The sequence below is a fragment of the Zea mays genome, chromosome 3 (genome assembly GCF_902167145.1).
Source record: "Zea mays cultivar B73 chromosome 3, Zm-B73-REFERENCE-NAM-5.0, whole genome shotgun sequence".
In the NCBI taxonomy this organism is placed as follows: domain Eukaryota; kingdom Viridiplantae; phylum Streptophyta; class Magnoliopsida; order Poales; family Poaceae; genus Zea; species Zea mays.
In genome coordinates this window covers 135299993-135324670 of record NC_050098.1, presented here as the reverse complement: position 1 = coordinate 135324670, position 24678 = coordinate 135299993, and the positions used below count along the sequence as shown (strand labels likewise).

Here is a 24678-nt window from a genome sequence, read left to right as displayed (position 1 = left end):
CCCCAAGACTCCTAATCTCAGCTGGTAACCCCCATCAGCACAAAGCTGCAAAGGCCTGATGGGCGCGATTCAGGTCAAGGCTCCGTCCACTTAAGGGACACGATTTCGCCTCGCCCGAGCCCAGCCTCGGGCAAAGGCAGCCGACCCAGGAGGATTCACGTCTTGCCCGAGGGTCCCCTCAAGCAACGGACGCACCTTCGGCTCGCCCGAGGCCCAGGCTTCGCGGAGAAGCAACCTTGGCCAGATCGCCACGCCAACCGACCGTATCGCGGGAGCATTTAATGCAAGGATCGACTGACGCCTTATCCTGACGCGCGCTCCTCAGTCAACAAGGCCAAAGTGACCGCAGTCACTTCGCCGCTCCACTGACCGACCTGACAGGAAAACAGCGCCGCCTGCCCTGCTCCGACTGTTGTGCCACTCGACAGAGTGAGGCTGATAGCAGCTAAGTCCAGCCTCGGGCGCCATAGGAAGCTCCGCCTCGCTCGACCCCAGAGCTCGGGCTCAACCTCGACGCCGGACGACGGACTCCGCCTCGCCCGACCCCAGAGCTCGGGCTCAACCTCGACGCCGGACGACGGACTCCGCCTCGCCCGACCCCAGGGCTCGGACCCAGCCTCGACCTCGGAAGATGGACTCCGCCTCGCCCGACCCCAGGGCTCGGACTCAACCTCGACCTCGGAAGACGGACTCCGCCTAACCCGACCCCAGGGCTCGGACTCAGCCTCGACCTCGGAAGACGGACTCCGCCTCGCCCGACCCCAGGGCTCGGACTCAGCCTCGACCTCGGACGACGATCTCCGCCTCGCCCGACCCCCAGGCCCGGACTCAGCCTCGACCTCGGAGGAGCCTCCGCCTCGCCCGACCTCGGGCTCGGACCGACCACGTCACAGGGGGGCATCATTACCCTACTCCTAGCTAGCTCAGGCTATGGGGAACAAGACCGGCGTCCCATCTGGTTCGCCCCGGTAAACAAGTAATGATGACACCTCGCGTGCTCCATGACGACGGCGGCTCTCAGCCCCTTACGGAAGCAAGGAGACGTCAGCAAGGATCCGACAGCCACGACATCACATGAACAGGGCGCTAAAACTTCTCCGATAGCCACGACGGCATGTACTTAGGGCTCTGGCTCCCCTTTGCTAGACACGTTAGCACATTGCTACACCCCCCATTGTACACCTGGGCCCTCTCCTTACATCTATAAAAGGAAGGTCCAGGGCTCTCGTACGAGAAGGTGGTCGCGCGGGAGAACGGACTGGCGGACGGTCTCTCTCTCTCTCTCCCTCGCGAACGCTTGTAACCCCCTACTGCAAGTGCATCCGCCCTGGGCGCAGGACAACACGAAGGCCGCAGTTTCCCCTTGCTGTTTTCCCCCCTTTGTGTTCCGTCTCGCGCCGACCCATCTGGGCTGGGACACGCAGCGACAATTTACTCGTCGGTCCAGGGACCCCCCGGGGTCGAAACGCCGACACATTTAATGTGTCGTCAGATGTCAGATAAAGGCAGTCGCGGACGGTTCGGTCGTGCACCCTGGACGGTCCACGAGGACGCTATAATTCATTTACCAAACCCGTCACATTCGAGTTTTTTGGTTCCTCACCTACCGGACGGTCCGCGCCTGAGGCCGGACGGTCCGCGCGTGTACTCGGACGGTCCTTGCTTTCCCTCCGGACGGTCCGTGGTGTAGACATGGGTTTTTGCATTGGTTCTGTCCGAGGGTCATCCTAGTGTCGCGGACGGTCCGCACTTAGTCTGTTTTTCCAAAAAGCTTCTCCTGTCCAGAATAATCTACGGTATTCCGGACAGTCGATTTAGAATAGTTGTAGATGAACCTTTAGCACCTGTAGAGCATATAATCTAGAGCAAACTAGTTAGTTCATTTATTTGTGTTGGGCAATTCAACCACCAAAATCATTTAGGAAAAAGGTTTGACCCTATTTCCCTTTCATTGAGAAACTCGTGGCAAAAAGAACTATCTTCCGCACTTCAATTTCATTAATACTCGTTCTAACGCTAACCTTGGGTGAAGTTTGCGTCAAAGTTCATAATTTTTAGGTCTCGCATATTCACCCCCTTCTAGGCAACTTTTAGTCAGCACCTTGGAGAGGAGTATTATTTGTGGAACTGGGGAGACCTAATGGGAAACTGTACCTTTGGGGGATCTTTGTAAAGGCTTCATAATGGAACCTTGCCAACTCACCTTGGAAGTGTTTAAGGATTTGTACAACCCGAAGCATAGGGATCACGACCCATGGGTAAATTGTGCAACCTCTGCAAAGGGTTAATCAAAACTGGTATATCAGCGGTGCTCATGGTTAAGAGCGGCCTTGGGATCCTCATTGATTAGAGATACTATGTTTTGGTTATGGATTGGTCATGATATAATGGTAATGATGTTCCTCGATGCAAATATGTTTCATGGGTTGATAATCTCGAGATAATGCTAAAACTTGGCTTGTACTAATAATAAATACATGATGTACTAAAAGCAGCTACTATTAACCTAACCCACGTGAAGCTAGTCCATTTTAGCCAAATGGGGCACTTGTTGAGTGTGTTGTGTGCTCACCCTTGCTTTCATACAAATATTAGGTTGCTCTCGATGCATCCATGGCTTAGGCAAAGAAGATGTTGAAGAAGCGGACCTCCAGGAGTTCCAAGACTTTGATTAGTTCGAAGGTTAGGCCAGTGATCTCCCTTAGTCAGATGTCTATGGAAGGTTTAGTTATCTTAGCTTACGTTTCCACATAAGTTTATTGAACAATTTGGTGTTTAATACAATGGTCTATAATAATGTTTAATACTCTTTATTATTCGAGTATTGTGCAATGTTATGACATTTATATAATCGTTGTGTACTTGATTTGGATCCTGACACGTACATAGTTCGTATTCATCTTGCCTTCTAAAATCGGGTGTGACATAAGTGGTATCAAAGTTCAAAGTCATGCTGGTTGTAGGACTGTTGGCCTAGATTAGAATTGGTCGTTTTAAGGACTTACTGACCTCTACCTCGCCCTAATCCCATAACAACATTGTAGCACCCAACAAAAATAGCGACACTATGTCTTAATGAGTTGGAGTCCGAGTTGGAGTCCTTGTTGACAAGATATCAAGGTCAAACTAGATTATTTGAAAGGTTTTCATCAAGTGCTTATAGACCTCAAACTCACTCTTAGCCCGTTCGCTTGGCTTTATTTTGTACCGGCTTCTACTACTTCTACGGTATTTTGTCTCTATGGATTGCAACTGCAACAATCTGAACAGTTGACTTTAATCCGTACCGGCTTCTACTACTTCTATATAAAAGCGTTATGGCCTTTTTAATAAAGTATCGTCATACCGTTGATGAACTTCAAGTTGAACTTTGATGAACTTACACTTTATTGTTCTTATTGATGGCTTTCTCTATTTAGTTTTATTGGTATGTAAATATATGATGGAGCTCTACACAAGTACTAGTGGAAAGCGTGAGCTTATGGGTACCTAGATAAAAACACGAGAGTCAACAATCGATAAAAAACAAAGGGTTAGTTTGTGAGCTAAAAAACCGAAGGTGATTAGAGGGCTAGAATCCCTTCTTATTTAAAATTGAATAAGAAAGGGATTTCAAACCCCTTTTAAATAAGAAGGAGATTCTAACCCCTCCAATACCCTTCGGTTTTGTGCTCCTAAACTAGCCCTAAAATCATCAATGAGAGTTTATATTTCCATTCCAATTAAGTTTCTGTATTTTATTTATTGCTTACTTATGTGCTTACTTTTCTAATTTAGCTTGCTAACGTAAGCTGCATACCTTTTTTGTATGATAGATATAGCAACACATCAAGTAAAATTGTAGGGATTTGACTAGATAAAAACTAGAGACCTTAATTTAATAAAACAGGTCTTCTAAGTTTTCTAATTTAAGCCCTTCTCTTAAGCATCACGGTCTCTTCATTATCACACAATGCCTGAATATATTATCCTGTGAGTGCAGTGAGCAGGTATACATACAATCCTCACCAAATTCACCCTCCTGAAATTCCCTTCGAAAACCAGCGGTGAGTCGTCGAGCATTTGAGCATGCTAGACGGTCGAGCAAAGGCAAAGCCTCGGTTTCGCACCAGCTTCTATTTGTATTTGTAGACAAATTATTACTATCACAAAAAGACATTGATTGGCCAGCAAATAACACCAGCAACCAAATATAAGTGAATAACAAATTGTCGAGAAACTCGTCGGAAAACTAAACATACAAAACACTCCAGACACGGCGCTACCTGCTTCTCTTACATCCAAGGTGATCTAAAACCTCATTCCCTACCCTAACAGAATCTAGTCGAAAGCCAATGGGGCTTCCAACACCAAAAAACGATGTCTGTTACACGCTAGGCTAGCGAAACATGGCGCAACAGATGGAAGTTGCGCTCAGTATCTCGTCCAGTCAGCAAAGGCTGAGAGGCTGTGCTCCAGCGGATGTCAAACCTCAGGGGGGGAGGACTCTACCTGCCATAATCATGGCGCAATGTATTGAGCGAGAACAGGTCCTAAGCTGCATATTATGGGGAAAAGGTTTCATCGCTTCCCGCCCTTCGATCTTGAAGCAATCAAGCGGATGGCCTGCTTCCCCAGCTCCACGTTCTCAGACCTGCCATTATCTAACCGAATACACAGTGTGCCACCCATGACATTAGACACCATCCCTTGATGCCTGCCAAGATGAATGAATACTAGTATGAGTCCAAATGATCAGTTCAATCGTCAAACTGTGTTACACGAGGCATATAGGGCATCAGGAAAAGTCAATTTAAATGCAAGACTCCATAAAGCGGAGCAAGTGGCTAGCGCATGTAATTTCCCTCAAACTGCTACTGAACTAAATGGAGGTCGACTTCACCACCGTAATATATATTTAGCACAATTGGAATGAGAAAAGGTTACAGGGTGAACTAACCATTTGCCATCAGAAGTTAGATGGACCTCAATCCTCTTTCCGATCGCATCCTTGCCCAACTTGCGTAGAATCCAGTTTGCGTCCATCACTTCATCTGTGCTCTGCTGATGCCTCTTGGCTGGAGTTATACCGTCCAAACCATCTGCCTTCTCCATCGAAGGCCTCTTCCTCTTTGATCTCTGGCCTTTAGCAACATTTAACTGCTCCTCCTGCTGAGAAACCCAGGAGGTCGGCTCCTCTGGTTGAGAGGCCTGGGTGTTTAGCTGCTCAAAATGTGGACGCTTAAATTTGAGTTTGAGCAATGATGGCTTCAAGCTATCAGGAGAGTCAGCAGTTCCATGGTTCTCCACCTGACTAGAATGAGATTGTTTCTGTGCAAATGATCTGTTTCTAGTACCAGTTTCATTTGCATTTTCCATTCCAGAAATTAGAGCATTGCTCCTTTTCCCAGTTGCATGCTTCTTTGAGGTACCAAGATCGCCCAAAAGGCTATTTCTTTGTTGCACCCCAGTATCTCTAACTAACTTCATTACACTTCTCTCTTTTACCTCGTTTCTTGAACTTTTCAGCTGGCTTGTGACATCTATTTTCCCTCCTGAAAGAGGCAACGAGTGTGAAAACTTGTTTAGTCCCCAACATAGCATCAACAGAATGCAAGAACCAGGCATACCATAGAGCAAAGGCTTCAGGAACTTATTTCAAAATGTAGTCCATATCCAACATCGAATTGATAAATAACTTCATGGGTACAAGCAGAAGGTATACCACGTGCAACCAATATGAAAATTAGGAACGGGAAAAACATCATTACAGGAAGCCAACAATGCTTCCTGAAATTAAGCACTCAATGGGAACATTCAGGCTTTTTGGCCACAATGCTAGTATTTAAAAGATCAATCAGAAAAACAGAAGAAAACATTCCAAACAATGCCCTTCGGACTACCACCAAAATATGAAACTGACATAGTTCTTACACGTGTAGAAAGGAAAAAAAAGGCAAGAAATCATTCTAATTGTTTGCATGCCCATAGGATACCTTGTAAGCAATCAAAAATTATTACCCCCTGAAGCATATGATTGTGCGTGCTAAAACATGTATTATATATAACAGTGAAATAGAACTGGTAAATGGTGAACTTCCACAAAACGGGCACATACCATGTATTGAACCCAAATCTTGCTCTCTTTGAGAATTGGACAGTTCCGACTTAGGAGAGCCACTCCTAGTTTTATGCCGTGAACCAAGATGGATAACCAACTTGGTAGCTTTTCCAGTGTCATTCTTAGGAGTATTTTCTTCACCATCTTTGTAATGCAAACTCGAAACCTTACTGCCTTTAATCTTGACTTTGGGTATCATATCAGCATTGTTTGCCACAGCTTTCATGGATGGAGATTTCAAATTCTTTTCTAAACTTCGAGTTGAAGATGAAACATAGACATTATCATCATTTTTAAAAGGGCTCCTGTCATGATTCTCATTTATAGTTTGATCTCCCAAACAGCTATTTGATGATTTAACAGCATGCCTTCTCTCCAGAAATATTTCATCATGGCCATCAACTGTTTTATTAGCCTGACCACTTTTCTTTTTGGAAGGCTTCTTATTTGATCCAGAGCTCTTAAAAACAATCTTCTCTTGCTCAGGTGTATCTGGTGGAGGTTTACTACTGTTACTTTTCAATGAAAACTTTAGAGTATTTCTACTCTCATTTTTCAATGCATATGCACCGAGTTTCTCATCATCAGAGTTTTGATAAGGTGGTGAGACATCTTCAAGAGAAGGCAGTGCAGCAGCAGCCCGTAAAGTAGCCATAAGCTCATGATCGGCAACATCCCTCCTCTTCCAAAGCTCCCGGATTGCATCCTCAGTGTCTCTGATCTGATGTTAGCAAAATGGGTGTTAGATGACACAATATAGCAGTGAGGCATGATGGCAGAAGTAGTTATCACCTGGGAGCATTCACCACGGCATGCTGCACATGTGTACTGAAGGTTTTGATCAGCTTGGAATTGTTGGTACTTTTCCTCACTGCATAACATATGGAACAACAGTAAAGCATACACCCAACAACAACAACAAAACCTTTTAATCCCAAAAAAGTTGGGGTAGGCTAGAGTTGAACCAAACAGAAGCCACAAAAAGGTTCAGACGTGTGAATAGTTTTTTTCCATTCGCTCCTATTCAAGGCTAAACCTTTGGATATATTTCATCCTTTAAGTCTTGCCTCTTCCCAAGACAACTTTGGCCTTCCTCTGCCTCTCTTCCCATTACTACCGTTTCTTACGATCCCACTACGCATTGGTGCATCTTGATGTCTCTGGACATGTCCAAACTATCTCAATCAGTGTTGAATTGGTGCTTCCTTAGCCTATCATGTATATCATCGTTCTGAACACAATCCCTTCTTGTATAGCCACAAATCTAACACAACATATGCATTTCTCCGCACGACTTATCTGTTGAACATGACGTCTTTTTGTAAAGCATATACCCAATGAGAAGGGAGGGGGAGGAGGGCAAATTACATAGTTGAAACAAATAGTATTATCCAAACAAATACATAGGGTTCACACTCATACAGACCTGATGCCATCACACTCAATATGCACCCACTTTTCACAAACATCGCAGCAAACCATAGGTATCACTTCAGAGTCTCTATAAACCTGAAAAGGGAGGGAACCCAAAGCAGGAGATATCATATAAGCATGTCAGCAAAATGAAAACCTTTTATTTATGAACCAAGAGTACTAATACTTCGACTTAAAAACTGAAAGAAGGCTCAATCAAACCATAACATAAACAAATATCTTCCATCACTAAAACAGACAATCACTATCTAGTAAGGCGGTGGGGCAGAAACAAGAAAAAAATAGAAATTCCAAAATTGAATAGAGCATGATAAATTCAAAAATCTAAATAAATCATTTTGGTACTTAGAACATAGCATTTGTACCTTCAAGCAGATTGGACAGTAGTTTCCTTTCACAAACAATCGTCCACACGCATCACAGCATGTGTACCCCAAAAACCACCTATATATCCAAATTCACAGTGTTACACACAAACAAAAAGTACAGCATAAGACACCTGGTAGTCAATACCAGTTAGGGAGATGAACAATTGAATCAGTACCTTGTGCTGTGTCCACTACCAGGCACACCAGATCCACAGCTGTGGCACCTTGTATGTTTTGGACATAAATATGGTCCATGAGTAACATTCTGCAGGTTACACCCAGTGTTCAGTGATGACAAACAGATGTAAATGCAATCTATACAAAAAAAAAGGTGGTGGTGGAGGGTACAATAAATTCACCTTGTGTGATGGTTGCTGACAGTAACAATGATAAGCGCCATCACACCTTTTACAGAACATCAACTTGTTGGGGTCACCAGGACGTCGGCATACCTATATAGATGACAAGTATTGAATATTGATGTAACAACAAATCAAATGCAGAAGCTGGTGATGCTTAAAATGTAACAGAATTACAGAAGTGATACATGGCTACATGCAATCAAAATGCAAGTTAAAACATAGCACAAAAATGAATGAACAGGGCAAAATTGTTCTTGGCTTAGGGGTAGTAGAAGTTCAGGATAATAGATGGAAATAGAAAGACAACTAACCTCACAACTGCGGCAAGAAGGACATACCCATGAACTCCAATGGAAAAGGTCTAGAAGAAGCATTAATTAATTTATTAGAGCTTGTAAACGAATGAATAGAAGATGACAAGACTATAAAAACTTTTATTACCTCTATGTTCCCCCCAGCTTTTCAAACAGTTTCTATGATACCGTTTGCTGCAGAGTTTGCAAGGAAGCATTTTGGCAGCTTTCGTGCTGCCCTCATTTTCTCCTGAAAAGCATAAACGGCACATAACCTTGACAGCAGCATTTCCTTGATCCTCTCGATCCCACTCGTCTTCATCTTCTCCTGCTTCCTGAAAAAAGGGCAGGGACCTTGTTGCATTAGAAAATTGATAATAATATTGAAGTATAGCATTTGATATTAGATTTTTTGTATCAACTAAAGATGCAACTAAAAAACTAAATATATCCAATTAGCTAGTAAAATTGTGCACCACTGAAACTTTCCAAGATGATGAGAAGCTTGTATCCAAGGATTAAGCATTAGTACACTATCTGGCGAGTCAAAAAAAAAAATGACACCAATAGTCTATTGTAGAAAATTGATAAGATGCTGTTTAGATGAAATTAGAGTTCCCTTTGACACCTAACTAAACAGCAAGAGCTAGAAAATAACAAACTAGTTATTAACTCATGTATCTAACAGGGGAAGCTAGGCTACCCACATTTCTGCATGGTAATCATACAAGCATACAGCACCGATCAAAATTAGTGTATAGGCAAAGGCGCAAAGCTCCATGAGCCACAGGTCTGTTTCCAAAGCTTAGGTACATTATACAGGGTTGTTTGTATCATAAACCTACATGGACATAAGTTATATAACCCCACAGCTCTCCTAATGAACTGCTTTAGCCATTTCTCACCAGTGAAGGCCTAGGTAACGTCCAAGAGCACACCATACACAACACGATAACCACGTGTATGCACACAAGCTCAAAATTCGAGAACGACTCTTTTTGTGTGCCACATGTCACCATGCATGTAACCGTTTCGAAATATCCATAATATCGCTTTGCATCCAACACTTTATTAGGAAACTTAAAATCATCTGGAAAACCCGAAAGCTCAGGCAGTCAGGCACCAAATAACATCAGAATATCATCATACAGCTATACCTCACTAAACATGAATACGTTACCGATCTGAACACTAAACGAAAAACCTAAAATACTACTCCATCTGCTCTAAATTATATAGCTCGCTTTGGCTGTTCTAGATATACAGACTATACAGTTAGAGATATATAGGTGGATAGCAAAAGCTATGTACCTAGAAAAGCCAAAATGACCTACAATTTTGGATATGAGTCCGTACTTATTACAGTTGCAGCACCTCATGAGCAACCCACGGGAAAAAAACATCACTGGTGGAAAAGCCAGCGCCAATACTGCCACCCGCAAAACATTAGCAATGTCATGGCTGCGTGTGCCCACTGATGCTCAGTGACTAGGTTGTGCGTGCCAGTACCGAATGATGGTGCTAATTAACCACAGTAATACAATCCCAGCACTAGGCTGCCCCACAATTCCCAAGAGGAACAGTCTTTCGTCGACTGCAATCCTATAAACCTCAACACAAAAGAATGCAAACTTCTACAACATGCATAAATCAGATTCCTTTGTCCCAGCCAAGAATTCCATGCAACTCATAGCAAAAGACCACAAGCATCCCACAATCCAGCACGAAGATAAGCCACGCTAGGCACAGAACCCACTTGAAATTTTCCCACGAACACAAGGCAGCAAGCACACTAGCCAGGACACACGGCAAAACAGCGACGGAAGGGAGAGAGATCCGCTGACCGGCGATCCGTAGGCACCGCTCTCGAAGCGCCTGGCGAGGTCCTCTGCCGCGGCGGCGCCGCGCTGCGCTGCCGCCCGGCGCGCCTCGTCCTCCCCATCCTCAGGGTCCGGCTCCAGGGGCGGCACTTCCACCTGCACCGTCGCCGCATCCTCGTCCACGGCCCCAGCCGGCCGCAGCAGCCACGGATCCACGAGGAACCCCTCGAGCACCGCCGCCGTGCCCGCCCATACCGCCGCCGCAGCACCACCCCCTCCTCCCTTCCTCGCCGCTGCGGCGCCGAACCCTAGCTCGCAGTCGCACACCCTCCTGCTGCAGAGGAACAGAGGGAGAGATGGAGGTGGCGCCACCCGCCCGTCAGAGCGCGCGAGCGTTATAGAGAAGGATGAGGGGGTGACGAGACAGAGAGGTCAGAGGGAGGGAGATTACCAAGTGATGGGGCACGCGACGTGAAACGCCATGGAAGGGAGCGACGGGGGGCGAGGCGGCCAGAGCCCAGATGGGTGGTCGCGTCGGTAATCTGATTCGAAACGAATTTGGGGGAGGGTGGTCGGGTGGGGTTTGGACGCGTATTGGGGAAATTTTGACATGATTCGGGGATGGTTTGGTGTAATTTGCGTTTGGAATTGGGTTCGGACTTCGGAGGCGCGAGCGGCGGGGAGGGGAGAGGTGAAGGAGCACCAAGACGAGGAGGGTAAGCGGTGTGGTTTTGAGGATAGGTCCCTGCACGAGTAGGGTTTTCTGAACAAGGTCTCTGGATGGGTAAGGGTGGCAAAAAAAAAATTGGTGGGGCAGGCCCGCGGGGATCCGACCCGACCCACTAGGAGTGGGGAACCATAAAGATATAATCAGATCGGATACGGTTGGATATCACTAAAATCATATTTTTTCGGATTCGAATACAAATATTTTTGGATGCAAATACGGATAGTCGTGTATTGAATACGAAACTAGCTGGTCATGGATAGCGTCAGTAACGATTTTTTTTGTCGGATACCGTGTAAGACACCCATTTCACATATACCATGGTTCTTGTAATTATTTAGCTACTCCTTTGAGTCCAAAATTTTTAAGAAATATATGTGAACATATGTTGTGATTTTATAAAATTTCATAAATTTCTGAGGCTATTTGTGTACTATTAATTTCTTTCTGCAGAAGATCATCAAAATACAATTAAATTCATAAAATATTCTAGTGTCGACCAAAAATTACAAATGAGTTAGCAAGGCTAATAAACATTCTATAAGAAGATAACCACAAGTCCCCACATAAAAATGATAAAATGAAGTATTGGTTATATTAAACTTGATACTTATAGTGATTTCACGTGTAACTTATGCAACAAGTGAAAGAGAAATGGAAGAACTGCTGGCATCTTGTGAATTTTATGGTCCAATATTTTTAGGATTATATTTGGACACATATTGTGCCTCCTATAAAACTTCATGAATTTATAAGGCTATTTGTGTGTTATTAATTTTCTTTCTTTAAAAAATCATCAAAATGCAATTAAATTCATAAAATTATTCTAATGTCGACTGAAAATTACAAATAAGATATCAAAACTAATAAATATTCTATAAGACGATAACCTCAATACACCACATGAAAATGATAAAATGAAGTATTGTTTATGTTGAAACTTGGATACATAAAGTGATTTCATGTGTAACTCACATAACAAGTGGAAGTGAAATAGAAGAAACGTTGGCGTCTTATAGATTTTGTGGTCTAAACATTTTTTAGGATTATATATGGACATATGTTGTGCCTCTGTAAAATTTCATGAATTTCTGAGGCTATTTGTGTATTATCAATTTAATTTTGCAAAAAATCATTAAAATACAATTAAATTCATAAAATATTCTAGATTAGACAAAAAATGCAAATAAGTTACCAAGTGTAATAAACTTTCTATAACAAGATGACCTCAAGTCCCCATATGAAAATGATAAAGTCAAGTATTGATTATGTTAAAACTTGGATACTTAGTGATTTCATATGTAACTTATGCAACAAGTGAAAGTGAAATAGAAGAAATGATGGCATATTGTGGATTTTATGGTCCAAACATTTTTTAGGATTACATGTGGACATATGTTACGTCTCTGTAAATTTTCATGAATTTATAAGGCTATTTGTGTATTGTTAATTTATTCCTGCAGAAAAGCATCAAAAACAATTAAATTCAGTAAGTATTTTAGTGTCAGCCAAAAAATGCAAACAAATTACTAAGAGTAATAAACATTCTATAATAAGATAACCTCAAGTCCCTACATGAAAATGATAAAGTGGAGTATTGATTACGTTGAAACTTGGACACTTGGAGTGATTTTATGTGTAACTTACACAATAAGTTGAAATGAAATAGAAAAAATGATGGCATCTTGTAGATTTTATGATCCAAACATTTTTTAGAATTATATATGGACATATGTTAAGCCTACATAAAATTTTATGATTTTTTAGTCTATTTGCGTATTATTAATTTTTTCTTCTGAAAATCATCAAAATGCACACAGCTATCCGGATATCCGAAAAGATATCAGGATATCCGGGAAGATATATCGGAAAAGAAATCTAGATATCCGAAATCCGACGGATATCAACCATCTCAAATTTGTATCCGATATCTGAACTATACTATCCGGATCCTGAAAGAGAAATGTGCCCTTGGGCCATTTCTATAATGTTTTGGTGATTAAATGTCCAACATGTTTGATTAAGTTCTTTTGTGCCAAATAAAGAGAGAAGTACAAATCAAGGCACAAGGTATGTTTCTAGACTTAGTACATTGTTTTTTGAACGATAATGTGTTTGTCTAAGTGCTAGAAACAGTGAGAAAAGAAGAAGAAAAGAAACCGAAAAGACTTGGCTCTGTGCAGCCAAACTTTAGCTCAGTCTCGCACACCGGACTGTCCGGTGATGCACCGGACAGTGTCCGGTGCGCCAGGCTGGTCTCCAGTGAAAGTGCTACTCTCGAGAAACGACGGCGGCGTACGACTAAAAATCACTAGACTATCAGGTGGTGCACCGGACTGTCCGGTGAGCCAACGGTCGCCAAAGCCAACGGTCGGTCGCGCAATCTTCGCGCGACACGTGGACTGCTCCAACGGTCAGCTGGTGCACTGGACTGTCCGGTGTGCACCGGACAGTGTCTGGTGCGCCAATCAGCCCAGATGAGCAACGGTCGGATATGCCAAATTTGGAAGGAGATCGCGCACCGGACAGTCTACAGGACCTGTCTGGTGGCGCACCGGACTGTCCGATGCGCCACTCGACAGAAGGCAGGAATTACCTTCCAAGTTGGCCTCCAACGGCTCCTAGCTGCCTTGGGGCTATAAAAGGGACCCCTAGGCGCATGGAGGAGCCACCTAAGCATTCACTAAGCATTCTAAGACTCCCACACTCCGTCTTCGCGCATTTGATCGATTGTGTTAGTGATTTGAGCTCCGTTCTAGTTGTGAATTCTTTGTGCTACATTTCGAGCTCAAGTCTTGGCTTGTGTGAGTGTGTGTGCTGCGGATTTGTGTGTGTTGCTCTCTAACCTTACTCTTGTGCATTCTTTGTGATCAATATTGTAAGGGCGAGAGGCTCCAACTTGTGGAGATTCCTCGCAAACGCGAAGAAAACTATAAGGAAGAAAGCTGTGGTATTCAAGTTGATCATTGGATCACTTGAAAGGGGTTGAGTGCAACACTCGTCCATTGGGACGCCACAACGTGGAAGTAGGCAAGTGTTACTTGGCCGAACCACAGGATAAAAATCGCGTGTCTCTTGTGTTACTTTCTCTGTGATTGTTTTGTTCACAAGAACTCGCCTCAAAGCTACTTAGTCGCACTAACTCTTTCAAAACTAAGTTTTGTGGCTATTTAGTGTTTGATTTTATAGGATCACATATTCACCCCCCCCCCTCTAGGTGCTCTCAATTGGTATTGGAGCCGTACTCTTCATTTACAGTAATTGACCCCCATCTTGTCAACCTTATTCGTGAAAATCCCAGGTACACTAAGATGACGCCCGAGGAGATTCTTGGAAAATTCGTGAGCGGGCGCATGATGGTGAAGGAGGCGCGATACGTAGACGATGCGCTTAATGGTCCACTACCCATCTACGAGCCACAACCCGTTGCTCTCAAAGCAACCAGCAGCAGGGAGACGCTACCTAGCAAGGTGGTACAAGTGGAAGCTGTCGGGCTCAATGAAGATGAGATGGCACTCATCATCAAGCGATTCAAGACCGCACTAAAAGGACGCAAGGAGTATCCCAACAAGAACAAAACAAGGGGAAAGCGCTCCTGCTTCAAATGCGGTAAGACTGGTCATTTCATAGCTCAATGCCCTGATAATGATAATGACCAGGAACAAGAAAAGTATGGGAAGAAAGAGAAGAAGAAGAATTACAGGAAGGCAAAGGGCGAGGCGCATCTTGGAAAGGAATGGAATTCTGACTGCTCTTCATCCGACTCCGACGATGAAGGATTGGCTGCCTCGGCCTTCGACAAATCTTCGCTCTTCCCCAATGAACACCACACCTGCCTCATGGCTAAGGAGAAGAAGATACGCATTCGAGATTCCCCTAAGTACTCTTCTTCTAGTGATGAGGAATCCTCCGATGATGAAGTAGATTACTCTAGTTTATTTAAAGGTTTAGATAGAGCAAAAGTAGAGAAAATTAATGAATTAATTGATGCTCTAAATGAAAAAGGATAGATTGCTAGAAAAGCAAGAAGATATTTTGTATGAAGAGCATGACAAATTTATAAGTGTTCAAAAATCTCTTGCTCTAGAAATTAAAAGAAATGAAATGCTATCCTCTGAGTTGTCTGCTTGCCATGAATCTGTTTCTAGTTTAAGGAGTTTAAATGAGGAATTAAATGCTAAGCTAGAGGAAGTTAATAAATCTAGTTCATGTGTAGAGCATGTTGTTATTTGCAATAGATGCAAGGACCTTGATGTTAATTCTTGTGATGAACACCTTATTTCTATTGCTAAACTAAATGATGAGGTGGCAAGTCTTAATGCTCAACTTAAGACTTGCAAAAATGATTTTGATAAATTAAAGTTTGCTAGGGATGTCTACACTATTGGTAGACACCCCTCAATTAAGGATGGACTTGGTTTTCGAAAGGAAACCAAGAACTTAACAAGCCAAAAGGCTCCCATTCTCAACAAGGAGAAAGGGAAGGCCCCTATGGCTAGTAGCCCTCAAAGGAATCATGCTTTTATTTATGATAGGAAAATTGCTAGTCATAATAAGAGTTATGTTCATACTACTTGTACTGATTCCAATGCTATGTTTGCATCTAGCTCTACTTTTATGCATGGTAGAAGAAGGCCTAGGAGAAATCAGATTGTATCACATGTGCCTAGGAAAATGTGCAATGAACCTACTACTGTTTTTCATGCTTGCAACACTTCTTTTGTTCTTTCATGTAAGAATGCAAAAGTAGTTGCTAGGAAGTTCGGATCCAAATGCAAGGGAGACAAGACTTGTATTTGGGTTCCAAAAGCTATTGTGACTAACCTTGTAGGACCCAACAAGAGTTGGGTACCTAAAACCCAAGATTAATCTACCTTGCAGGTTTATGCATCCGGGGGCTCAAGCTGGATTATCGACAGCGGATGCACAAACCACATGACGGGGGAGAAGAAGATGTTCACCTCCTACGTCAAGAACAAGGATTCCCAGGATACGATCATCTTTGAAGATGGGAACCAAGGCAAGGTCAAAGGCTTGGGCAAGATAGCCATCACCAACGAGCACTCCATATCGAATGTATTTCTAGTAGAGTCGCTTGGTTACAACCTTCTGTCTGTAAGTCAATTGTGTCACATGGGTTACAATTGTCTTTTTACAAATGTTGATGTATCTGTCTTTAGAAGGAGTGATGGTTCATTAGCTTTTAAGGGTGTATTAGACGACAAACTCTACTTAGTTGATTTTTCGAAAGAGGAGGCCGATTTAGATGCATTCTTAATAGCTAAGACTAGTATGGGCTGGCTGTGGCATCGCGGTCTAGCACATGTTGGGATGAAGAACCTTCATAAAATTCTAAAGGGAGAACATGTGTTAGGACTAACCAATGTTCGTTTCGAGAAAGATAGGCCTTGTGCAGCATGTCAGGCAGGGAAACAGGTGGGAAGCACTCATCATAACAAGAATGTGATGACAACATCAAGACCATTGGAGCTTCTTCACATGGACCTCTTCGGACCCGTTGCCTACCTTAGCATCGGGGGAAGTAAGTATGGTCTTGTAATTGTTGATGATTTTTCCCGCTTCACTTGGGTGTTCTTTTTGCAGGATAAATCAAAAACCCAAGGGACCCTAAAGCGCTTTCTAAGGAGGGCTCTAAACAAATTTGAGCTAAAGGTGAAAAAGATAAGGAGCGACAACGGGTCCGAGTTCAAGAATCTACAAGTTGAGGAGTATCTTGAGGAGGAAGGCGTCAAGCATGAGTTCTCCGCTCCCTACACACCACAACAAAACGGTGTGGTAGAGAGGAAGAACAGGACGCTTATCGACATGGCGAGAACGATGCTTGGAGAGTTCAAGACGCCCGAGCGGTTTTGATCAGAAGCTGTGAACACAGCTTTCCACGCCATAAACCGGCTCTATCTGCATCGCCTTCTCAAGAAGACCTCCTACGAACTCCTTACCGGTAACAAACCCAACGTCTCCTACTTTCATGTATTTGGAAGCAAATGTTACATTCTGGTGAAGAAAGGTAGACATTCAAAATTTGCTCCCAAGGCAGTAGAAGGGTTTTTACTAGGGTATGACTCAAATACAAAGGCGTATAGAGTCTTCGACAAATCATCGGGTTTGGTTGAAGTCTCTAGCGATGTTGTATTTGATGAGACTAATGGCTCTCCAAGAGAGCAAGTTGATCTTGATGACATAGATGAAGATGATGTTCCAACGGTCGCAATGCGCATGATGGCGATTGGTGATGTGTGACCACAAGAACAACAGGAGCAAGATCAGCCATCTTCCTCCACAATGGTGCATCCTCCAACTCAAGACGGTGAACAGGTACCTCAAGAAGAGGGGTAGGATCAAGGGGGAGCACAGGAAGAACAAGTGATGGAGGAAGAAGCACCACGTGCCCCTCCATCTCAAGTCCGAGCAACGATCCAACGACACCACCCCGTTGACCAGATTCTGGGTGACATAAGCTAGGGAGTAACTACTCGCTCAAGATTAGCTAACTTTTGTGAGCATTACTCGTTTGTCTCTTCTATTGAGCCTTTAAGGGTAGAAGAGGCCTTGCAGGATCCGGATTGGGTGTTGGCCATGCAGGAGGAACTCAACAACTTCAAGAGAAATGAAGTTTGGAGCCTGGTGCCACGTCCAAAGCAAAATGTTGTGGGAACCAAGTGGGTGTTCCACAACAAGCAAGACGAGCACGGGGTGGTGACAAGAAACAAGGCTCGACTTGTGGCAAAAGGTTATGCCCAAGTCGCAGGTTTGGATTTCGAGGAGACTTTTGCTCCTGTGGCTAGGCTAGAGTCTATTCGAATTTTATTAGCCTACGCCGCTCACCACTCTTTCAGGTTATTTCAAATGGATGTGAAGAGCGCTTTCCTCAATGGGCCAATAAAGGAGGAGGTATACATGGAACAACCCCCTGGCTTTGAGGATGATAGGTACCCTGACCATGTGTTCAAGCTCTCTAAGGCGCTCTATGGACTTAAGCAAGCCCCAAGAGCATGGTATCAATGCCTTAGAGATTTCTTAATTGCTAATGCCTTCAAGGTTGGGAAAGCCGATCCCACTCTATTTACAAAGACTTGTGATGGTGTTCTTTTTGTGTGCCAAATTTATGTCGATGACATAATATTTGGTTCTACTAATCAAAAGTCTTGTGAGGAGTTTAGCAGGGTGATGACACAAAAGTTTGAGATGTCGATGATGGGCGAGTTGACCTACTTCCTTGGGTTCCAAGTGAAGCAACTCAAGGACGTCACCTTCCTCTCCCAAACAAAGTACACACAAGATCTTCTCAAGTGGTTTGGGATGAAGGATGCCAAGCCCGCGAAGACACCGATGGGAACCGACAGGCATGTTGACCTCAACAAAGGAGGTAAGTCCGTTGATCAAAAGGCATACCGGTCCATGATAGGTTCATTGCTTTATTTATGTGCTAGTAGACCGGACGTTATGCTAAGTGTATGCATGTGTGCTAGATAGCAATCCGACCCAAAGGAATGTCACCTTGTGGCCGTTAAGCGAATTCTTAGATATTTAGTTTCTACGCCTTGCTTCGGGATTTGGTATCCAAAGGGGTCTACCTTTGACTTGATTGGATACTCAGACTCCGATTATGCCGGGTGCAAGGTTGATAGGAAGAGCACATCAGGGACGTGCCAATTTCTAGGAAGGTCCCTGGTGTCCTGGAGTTCAAAAAACAAACATCCGTTGCCCTATCCACTGCTGAGGTCGAGTATGTTGCCGCATGACAGTGTTGCGCGCAACTACTTTGGATGAGGCAAACCCTCCGGGACTTTGGGTACAATCTGAGCAAAGTCCCACTCCTATGTGACAATGAGAGTGCTATCCGCATGGTGGATAATCCTATTGAACACAGCCACACTAAGCACATAGACATTCGACATCACTTCCTGAGAGACCACCAGCAAAAGGGAGATATCAAGGTGTACCATATTAGCACCGAGAACCAGCTAGCCAATATCTTTACCAAGCCGTTGGATGAGAAAACTTTTTGCAGGTTGCGTAGTGAGCTAAATGTCTTAGATTCGCGTAACTTGGATTGATCTATAGCATACATGTGTTCTATGCCTTTGATCATGTTACTTTGAAGCATTTACATTACTCGTTGTATATTTGTGGTGCTCAAGTTGTACAAGACCTCCCCGGACCTCACAAGTCCATATGCAAATGGTGCACATATTTAGGGGGAGATGTGCTACAACTTGACCCTTTTAGACAAACATGCTTGTTTGAGTATACTTGATGTAGTCTCAAAGGAGCATTGAAAGGGAAAAATGAACTTGGATGATGAAAAGACTTCCACTGCACTCCGGTATTCGTGTACTTACTTCCAAGTTCATACTTGCAATTTCATTGCCTTTTGCTCTTTATTGACATTTTTGGTGAGGCAATGGGGTTGAAAGGGCCAAAAAATGATCCCGTTTTGGTGCTTAATGCCAAAGGGGGAGAAATTAAGGCCAAAGCAAATGGATCAACTACCACTTGTGAATTTTGAAAACAATAGAGTTAGAACTTTTGATTTGTCCAAAATACTCTTATTGCAAAATGTGGTCTCTTGTGGGAGAGAATTTTGATTATGGGAAAAAGGGGGAGTTCTTTGGCACTTGATTGATTTTTCTCATGGAATATCTCTTGATTTGTCCAAACAAGTGTGTTTGACTTAGAGATAGGAAAAATGATTTGATTTACAAAAACAAACCAAGTGGTGGCAAAGAGTGATCCAAATATGCCAAATCATTAGAGAAAACAATTTGATCTTCAATTGCATTGATTTTGCACTTCTTTTGTTGCTTTTTGATGTGTTGGCATAAATCACCAAAAAGGGGGAGATTGAAAGGGAAATGTGCCCTTGGGCCATTTCTATAATGTTTTGGTGATTAAATGTCCAACACGTTTGATTAAGTTCTTTTGTGCCAAATAAAGAGAGAAGTACAAATCAAGGCACAAGGTATGTTTCTAGACTTAGTACATTGTTTTTTGAACGATAATGTGTTTGTCTAAGTGCTAGAAACAGTGAGAAAAGAAGAAGAAAAGAAACCGAAAAGACTTGGCTCTGTGCAGCCAAACTTCAGCTCAGTCTGGCACACCGGACTGTCCGGTGGTGCACCGGACAGTGTCTGGTGCACCAGGCTGGTCTCCGGTGAAAGTGCTGCTCTCGGGAAACGACGGCGGCGTACAGCTAAAAATCACCGGACTATCCAGTGGTGCACCGGACTGTCCGGTGAGCCAACGGTCGCCAACGCCAACAGTCGACCGCGCAATCTTCGCGCGACACGTGGACTGCTCCAACGGTCAGCTGGTGCACCGGACTGTCCGGTGTGCACCGGACAGTGTCCGGTGCGCCAATCAGCCCAGAGGAGCAACGATCGGATATGCCAAATTTGGAAGGAGATCACGCACCGGACAGTCTACAGGACCTGTCCGGTGGCGCACTGGACTGTCCGGTGCGCCACTCGACAGAAGGCAGGAATTGCCTTCCAAGTTGGCCTCCAACGGCTCCTAGCTGCCTTGCGGCTATAAAAGGGACCCCTAGGCGCATGGAGGAGCCACCTAAGCATTCACTAAGCATTCTAAGACTCCCACACTCTGTCTTCGCGCATTTGATCGATTGTGTTAGTGATTTGAGCTCCGTTCTAGTTGTGAACTCTTTGTGCTACATTTCGAGCTCAAGTCTTGGCTTGTGTGTGTGTGTGTGCTGCGTATTTGTGTGTGTTGCTCTCCAACCTTACTCTTGTGCATTCTTTGTGATCAATATTGTAAGGGCGAGAGGCTCCAACTTGTGGAGATTCCTCGCAAACGGGAAGAAAACTACAAGGAAGAAAGTCGTGGTATTCAAGTTGATCATTGGATCACTTGAAAGGGGTTGAGTGCAACCCTCGTCCATTGGGACGCCACAACGTGGAAGTAGGCAAGTGTTACTTGGCCGAACCACGGGATAAAAATCGTGTGTCTCTTGTGTTACTTTCTCTGTGATTGTTTTGTTCACAAGAACTCGCCTCAAAGCTACTTAGTCGCACTAACTCTTTCAAAACTAAGTTTTGTGGCTATTTAGTGTTTGATTTTACAGGATCACCTATTCACCCCCCTCTAGGTGCTCTCAGATCCGAATCTGAAAATCCGGATATGTTGCGGATATCCGAAAAAACTGTCTGACCAGATAATTGGCCTCTTCGGACGATCGGATGCTCGAATAATATTCATACGGTTTACACCCTTAAGGTACGGAATGTTTTCTCCCCTGTGGGGTTAACAGGAGAGGCTCCAAAAATTAAAGGGACGGGGACGGGAAGAAACTACCAATGGGGCTCTATTGGGGACCCGATAAGAAACCCTAATGTGTATTTGTGTATTGTGATTTGTGAGAGTGTGAAACTATTAGTAAGTTGAAATAATTGTGACTCATGAGTTATAATTTGCATTAGAAGTTGTTGTTAATTATTTTAGATTTATTTTTGTCTTGTTATATTTTGATAATTAATATATTTGTAATTGTTATCATGTAGTTAATATTTATTTTTTGTGTTACAGTATTCCATGAGGGGTCCTAAATAGAGAACGGGGATCCATAGGGATGGGGATGAGCATGAGATTGTCCCTGATAAGCTAAACGGGGTGGGGACAAGGAATGAGGTTTGAGGAATGGGGCGAGGAGCCATTCCTACTCTTACTTTCGAATGGTTCAAATTATCCATCTTAGTTTGCTAGTGTGCTTAATGCTTTTAGGATCATAGGTCCTCTGATAGAGCAGATCATAGATAAGAGTAGTTTACCTTCTAGAGCTAATTGACCAACCCATCAAAGAAGAAACTAAGATATTTGCAATTAAATGCTCAAGCTTTTAATATCTTAGTTAATGTTCTTAGTGATGTTTATGATGCCATCATAAATAGAGATGATCAACCCCTTGATGATGCGCATATCATTTGGACTAAAATTAGGGATAAATTTGATAAGTCCAAAAAATGATAAACATTATTCATATGGTGATGATACTTCTAGTATTTGTGGATCTAACCCTTTGAAGAAAGAAGAAAATGATCGATTGAGGACAAACGATGAGTCCACCTCACCAAAATTAGAACTTTTCGTACCACTTCTCATATGTGCTTTATTTCTAATGAGAGTGACAATGAAAGCAAAAGTGAGGATTAGGATGGAAATCAAAGTAAAAGTGAAGATGAGGATGATGATGTTTTCCAAAAACTCTATACTCATTTAAACAAGACAGACAACATGATCATGTTCAAATTGATGAAGAGAGCCGAAGAGCAAAAAGACACACTTCACAAGCAAGAAAATATCTTCGTCAACAAAATTAAGAGCTTGGAGAAGTTGACCAAAGAACATGAGAAGCTAAAGTGCTCTCATGAAGCTTTGGTCCAAAGGTATGAGACAATTTCAATTGAGAAAACTAGAGCTACTATTTTTATCATGTGTTGCTCAAATAGAAAATGAAAATTGCATGCTCAGGAACAAAATATAAAAGCTATCTAGCAAGAATTTAGCTTTGCAAGAAAACCATGATATACTCTTGTGTTCTCATGAACAATTTATGGATTCACATATCATGTTAGACATTGAGGTTGTGCTAACCAATTTAAAATCATACCAGCCTCACAATTGCACATGTACACAAGTTGAAACTATTTTATCATGTGATAACAATTGCTGCTCTCAAGAAAGTCAATCTTCTAGTGAGCAAGTAATTTCAGGAACTAGTAATGTTTCAAAATAAAAATAAAGATCTCAAGGAAGAAGTTGAGATGCTAAGAAGGAATTTGAGACAATTGAAGGGAAAGCATCATGCTCAACCCACTTAAGATAACCGTGGAAAATGGTGAAGAAGCTTGAGAAGGGAACAACTGTAGCATGCACTAAGCCCTATCAAAATGTAAAACAAGTCCCAAGGGCAACAAGAAATAAAAAAGTGCATGAGCAAGACTCAAGAGAAGAAAACTATGCCTCATGTCAAGAGCTTCAACAGTACCTCCATGAACTCCAACAAAGGTAAACCAAGAGGAATCAAGAGGCACTATGGATGCAAAGAGAATGGTCAAGAAGTTGGATCATCACCACACATGAAGAATCAAAACTTTACACCATCAAGGAAGATGTCAATCAACAAGGAAGAAAACAAGAAGCAAATGTCTTGCAAGAACAAGCACCGCATTTGCTATAATTATTGTGAAAAGGGGCATCTATTCAAGGTTTGTCTTATGAGTAACTATCCTTAGCCAATCTTGACAATTCATTCAAATACACTTAGGAGACCCAAAATTGACACTTATCCTAAAGGTGTTTAATTCATCACATGTTAGGACAAAGGCTATTTGGGTGCCTAAGTCTCTATTGGCTAACCTTGATGGACCCATCATGAGATGGAGACCAAATTAGGCTTGATACATATAGATGATATGAAGCTTTATGGTGCTTGAGCAAGTCAATTCAGATATTATATTAAGCTATCAATCTTACATTATCTATTCATTTAAGATTGACCCAAAGATAAATTAAATTGATACATCTCTAACTTCATATTTATCTCGAGCAAGATCTAGTCTGTGTTGTTGGGAATTGAGAATCACCTTTGTGGGATTCAAGAAAAACACGTACAACTTGGTGATAATCAAATGATGGTAACAAGTCTTAAGTGTATGTTGCTTTCAAATGTTACTCCTTTGGTGTCTTGTGTAGCCACATAGGAAAAAGGAAGCACTTGAGAATGATCTCAGAAGGTTTTTACCTCACTTTGGAAAAAGATTCTATCATATGGTATATTGCATTATCATCATTCTTATAATCTACATATTTCAAATTACTATAATTATTTCTTAGCACATTTCAAATTGGTTATCATATTATTACCATGATCTAGACATAAAGAGAATTGTCCCAAGTTCTTAAATGAATAATGTGCTATATGAGAAATTCAAACTCTTAGAGAACTTATAGACAGAGAATTCTCTATATGGCTAGTATTGTGAGAATAATGTTTCCATCTAATTGATTTATTTGGTTTCACAACATGAGAATGCGTTTCTCAAATGGAGTGTGCTATTCAACAAATGAAGAAGATCAATCCAAAACCATGTGGTGTATTCTCTCTAGTCTAATTTAGATTTGATTCTTCTACATTAAACACTCAACATGATATGATTTAAATTTCGCCCTTTGAACTTAATTGATTAATCATGCTTAAGTGGTTTGTATTAAAATTGTACATTAAAGCTTGAGGGTAATTTAGTTCATATCATAAGGTTTCCTTGCTTTTAGTAACCTACCTGATTTACACATACAAAGGGTTGCTAAATAGGAAACTAGTGCTTGTGTTACTAATGCAATCTCTTGTATTAGGTTCATTGATAGAAAATTCATGAAAAGAGATTGTGCTTGTTCAATTGGTAAAATCACAACCTTAAACTGAGGTAAGGATTGTGGAGGCAAAGTGTTTTAACAAGGTCTTTCCAAGTGGCTTCAAAAGGTCAGACATCATCATGATACAAGCTCACTTGGATTGATGAAATCATTGAAGCAAAGGA

General features: G+C 42.6%; 1 protein-coding gene across 1 annotated transcript; it reads right to left on the bottom strand.

Annotated features, from left to right (window-relative positions):
* Positions 1-4136: 4136 nt before the first annotated feature.
* Positions 4137-11076, bottom strand: LOC103650588 (uncharacterized). Its single transcript, XM_008676156.4, has 12 exons — positions 10829-11076; positions 10402-10711; positions 8706-8892; positions 8576-8625; positions 8262-8354; positions 8079-8167; positions 7900-7978; positions 7527-7609; positions 6893-6971; positions 6098-6821; positions 4940-5534; positions 4137-4696 (listed from the first exon to the last, which is right to left on the bottom strand). Exons 1-12 carry the CDS (start codon positions 10987-10989, stop codon positions 4561-4563), a joined length of 2586 nt encoding a protein of 861 aa, XP_008674378.1. The 5' UTR covers positions 10990-11076; the 3' UTR covers positions 4137-4560.
* Between the last annotated feature and the right edge of the window lie 13602 nt (positions 11077-24678).

What these genes read in the sequence shown, in the direction of transcription:
- LOC103650588 (XM_008676156.4), bottom strand. Translation starts at nt 10,989, where the DNA reads ATGTCAAAATTTCCCCAATACGCGTCCAAACCCCACCCGACCACCCTC. An exon ending in CTTCTTGCCGCAGTTGTGAG is followed by an intron (nt 8,355 to 8,575) that starts GTTAGTTGTCTT and finishes TCATCTATATAG; the next exon opens with GTATGCCGACGTCCTGGTGA. An exon ending in GTCAGCAACCATCACACAAG is followed by an intron (nt 8,168 to 8,261) that starts GTGAATTTATTG and finishes TGTAACCTGCAG; the next exon opens with AATGTTACTCATGGACCATA.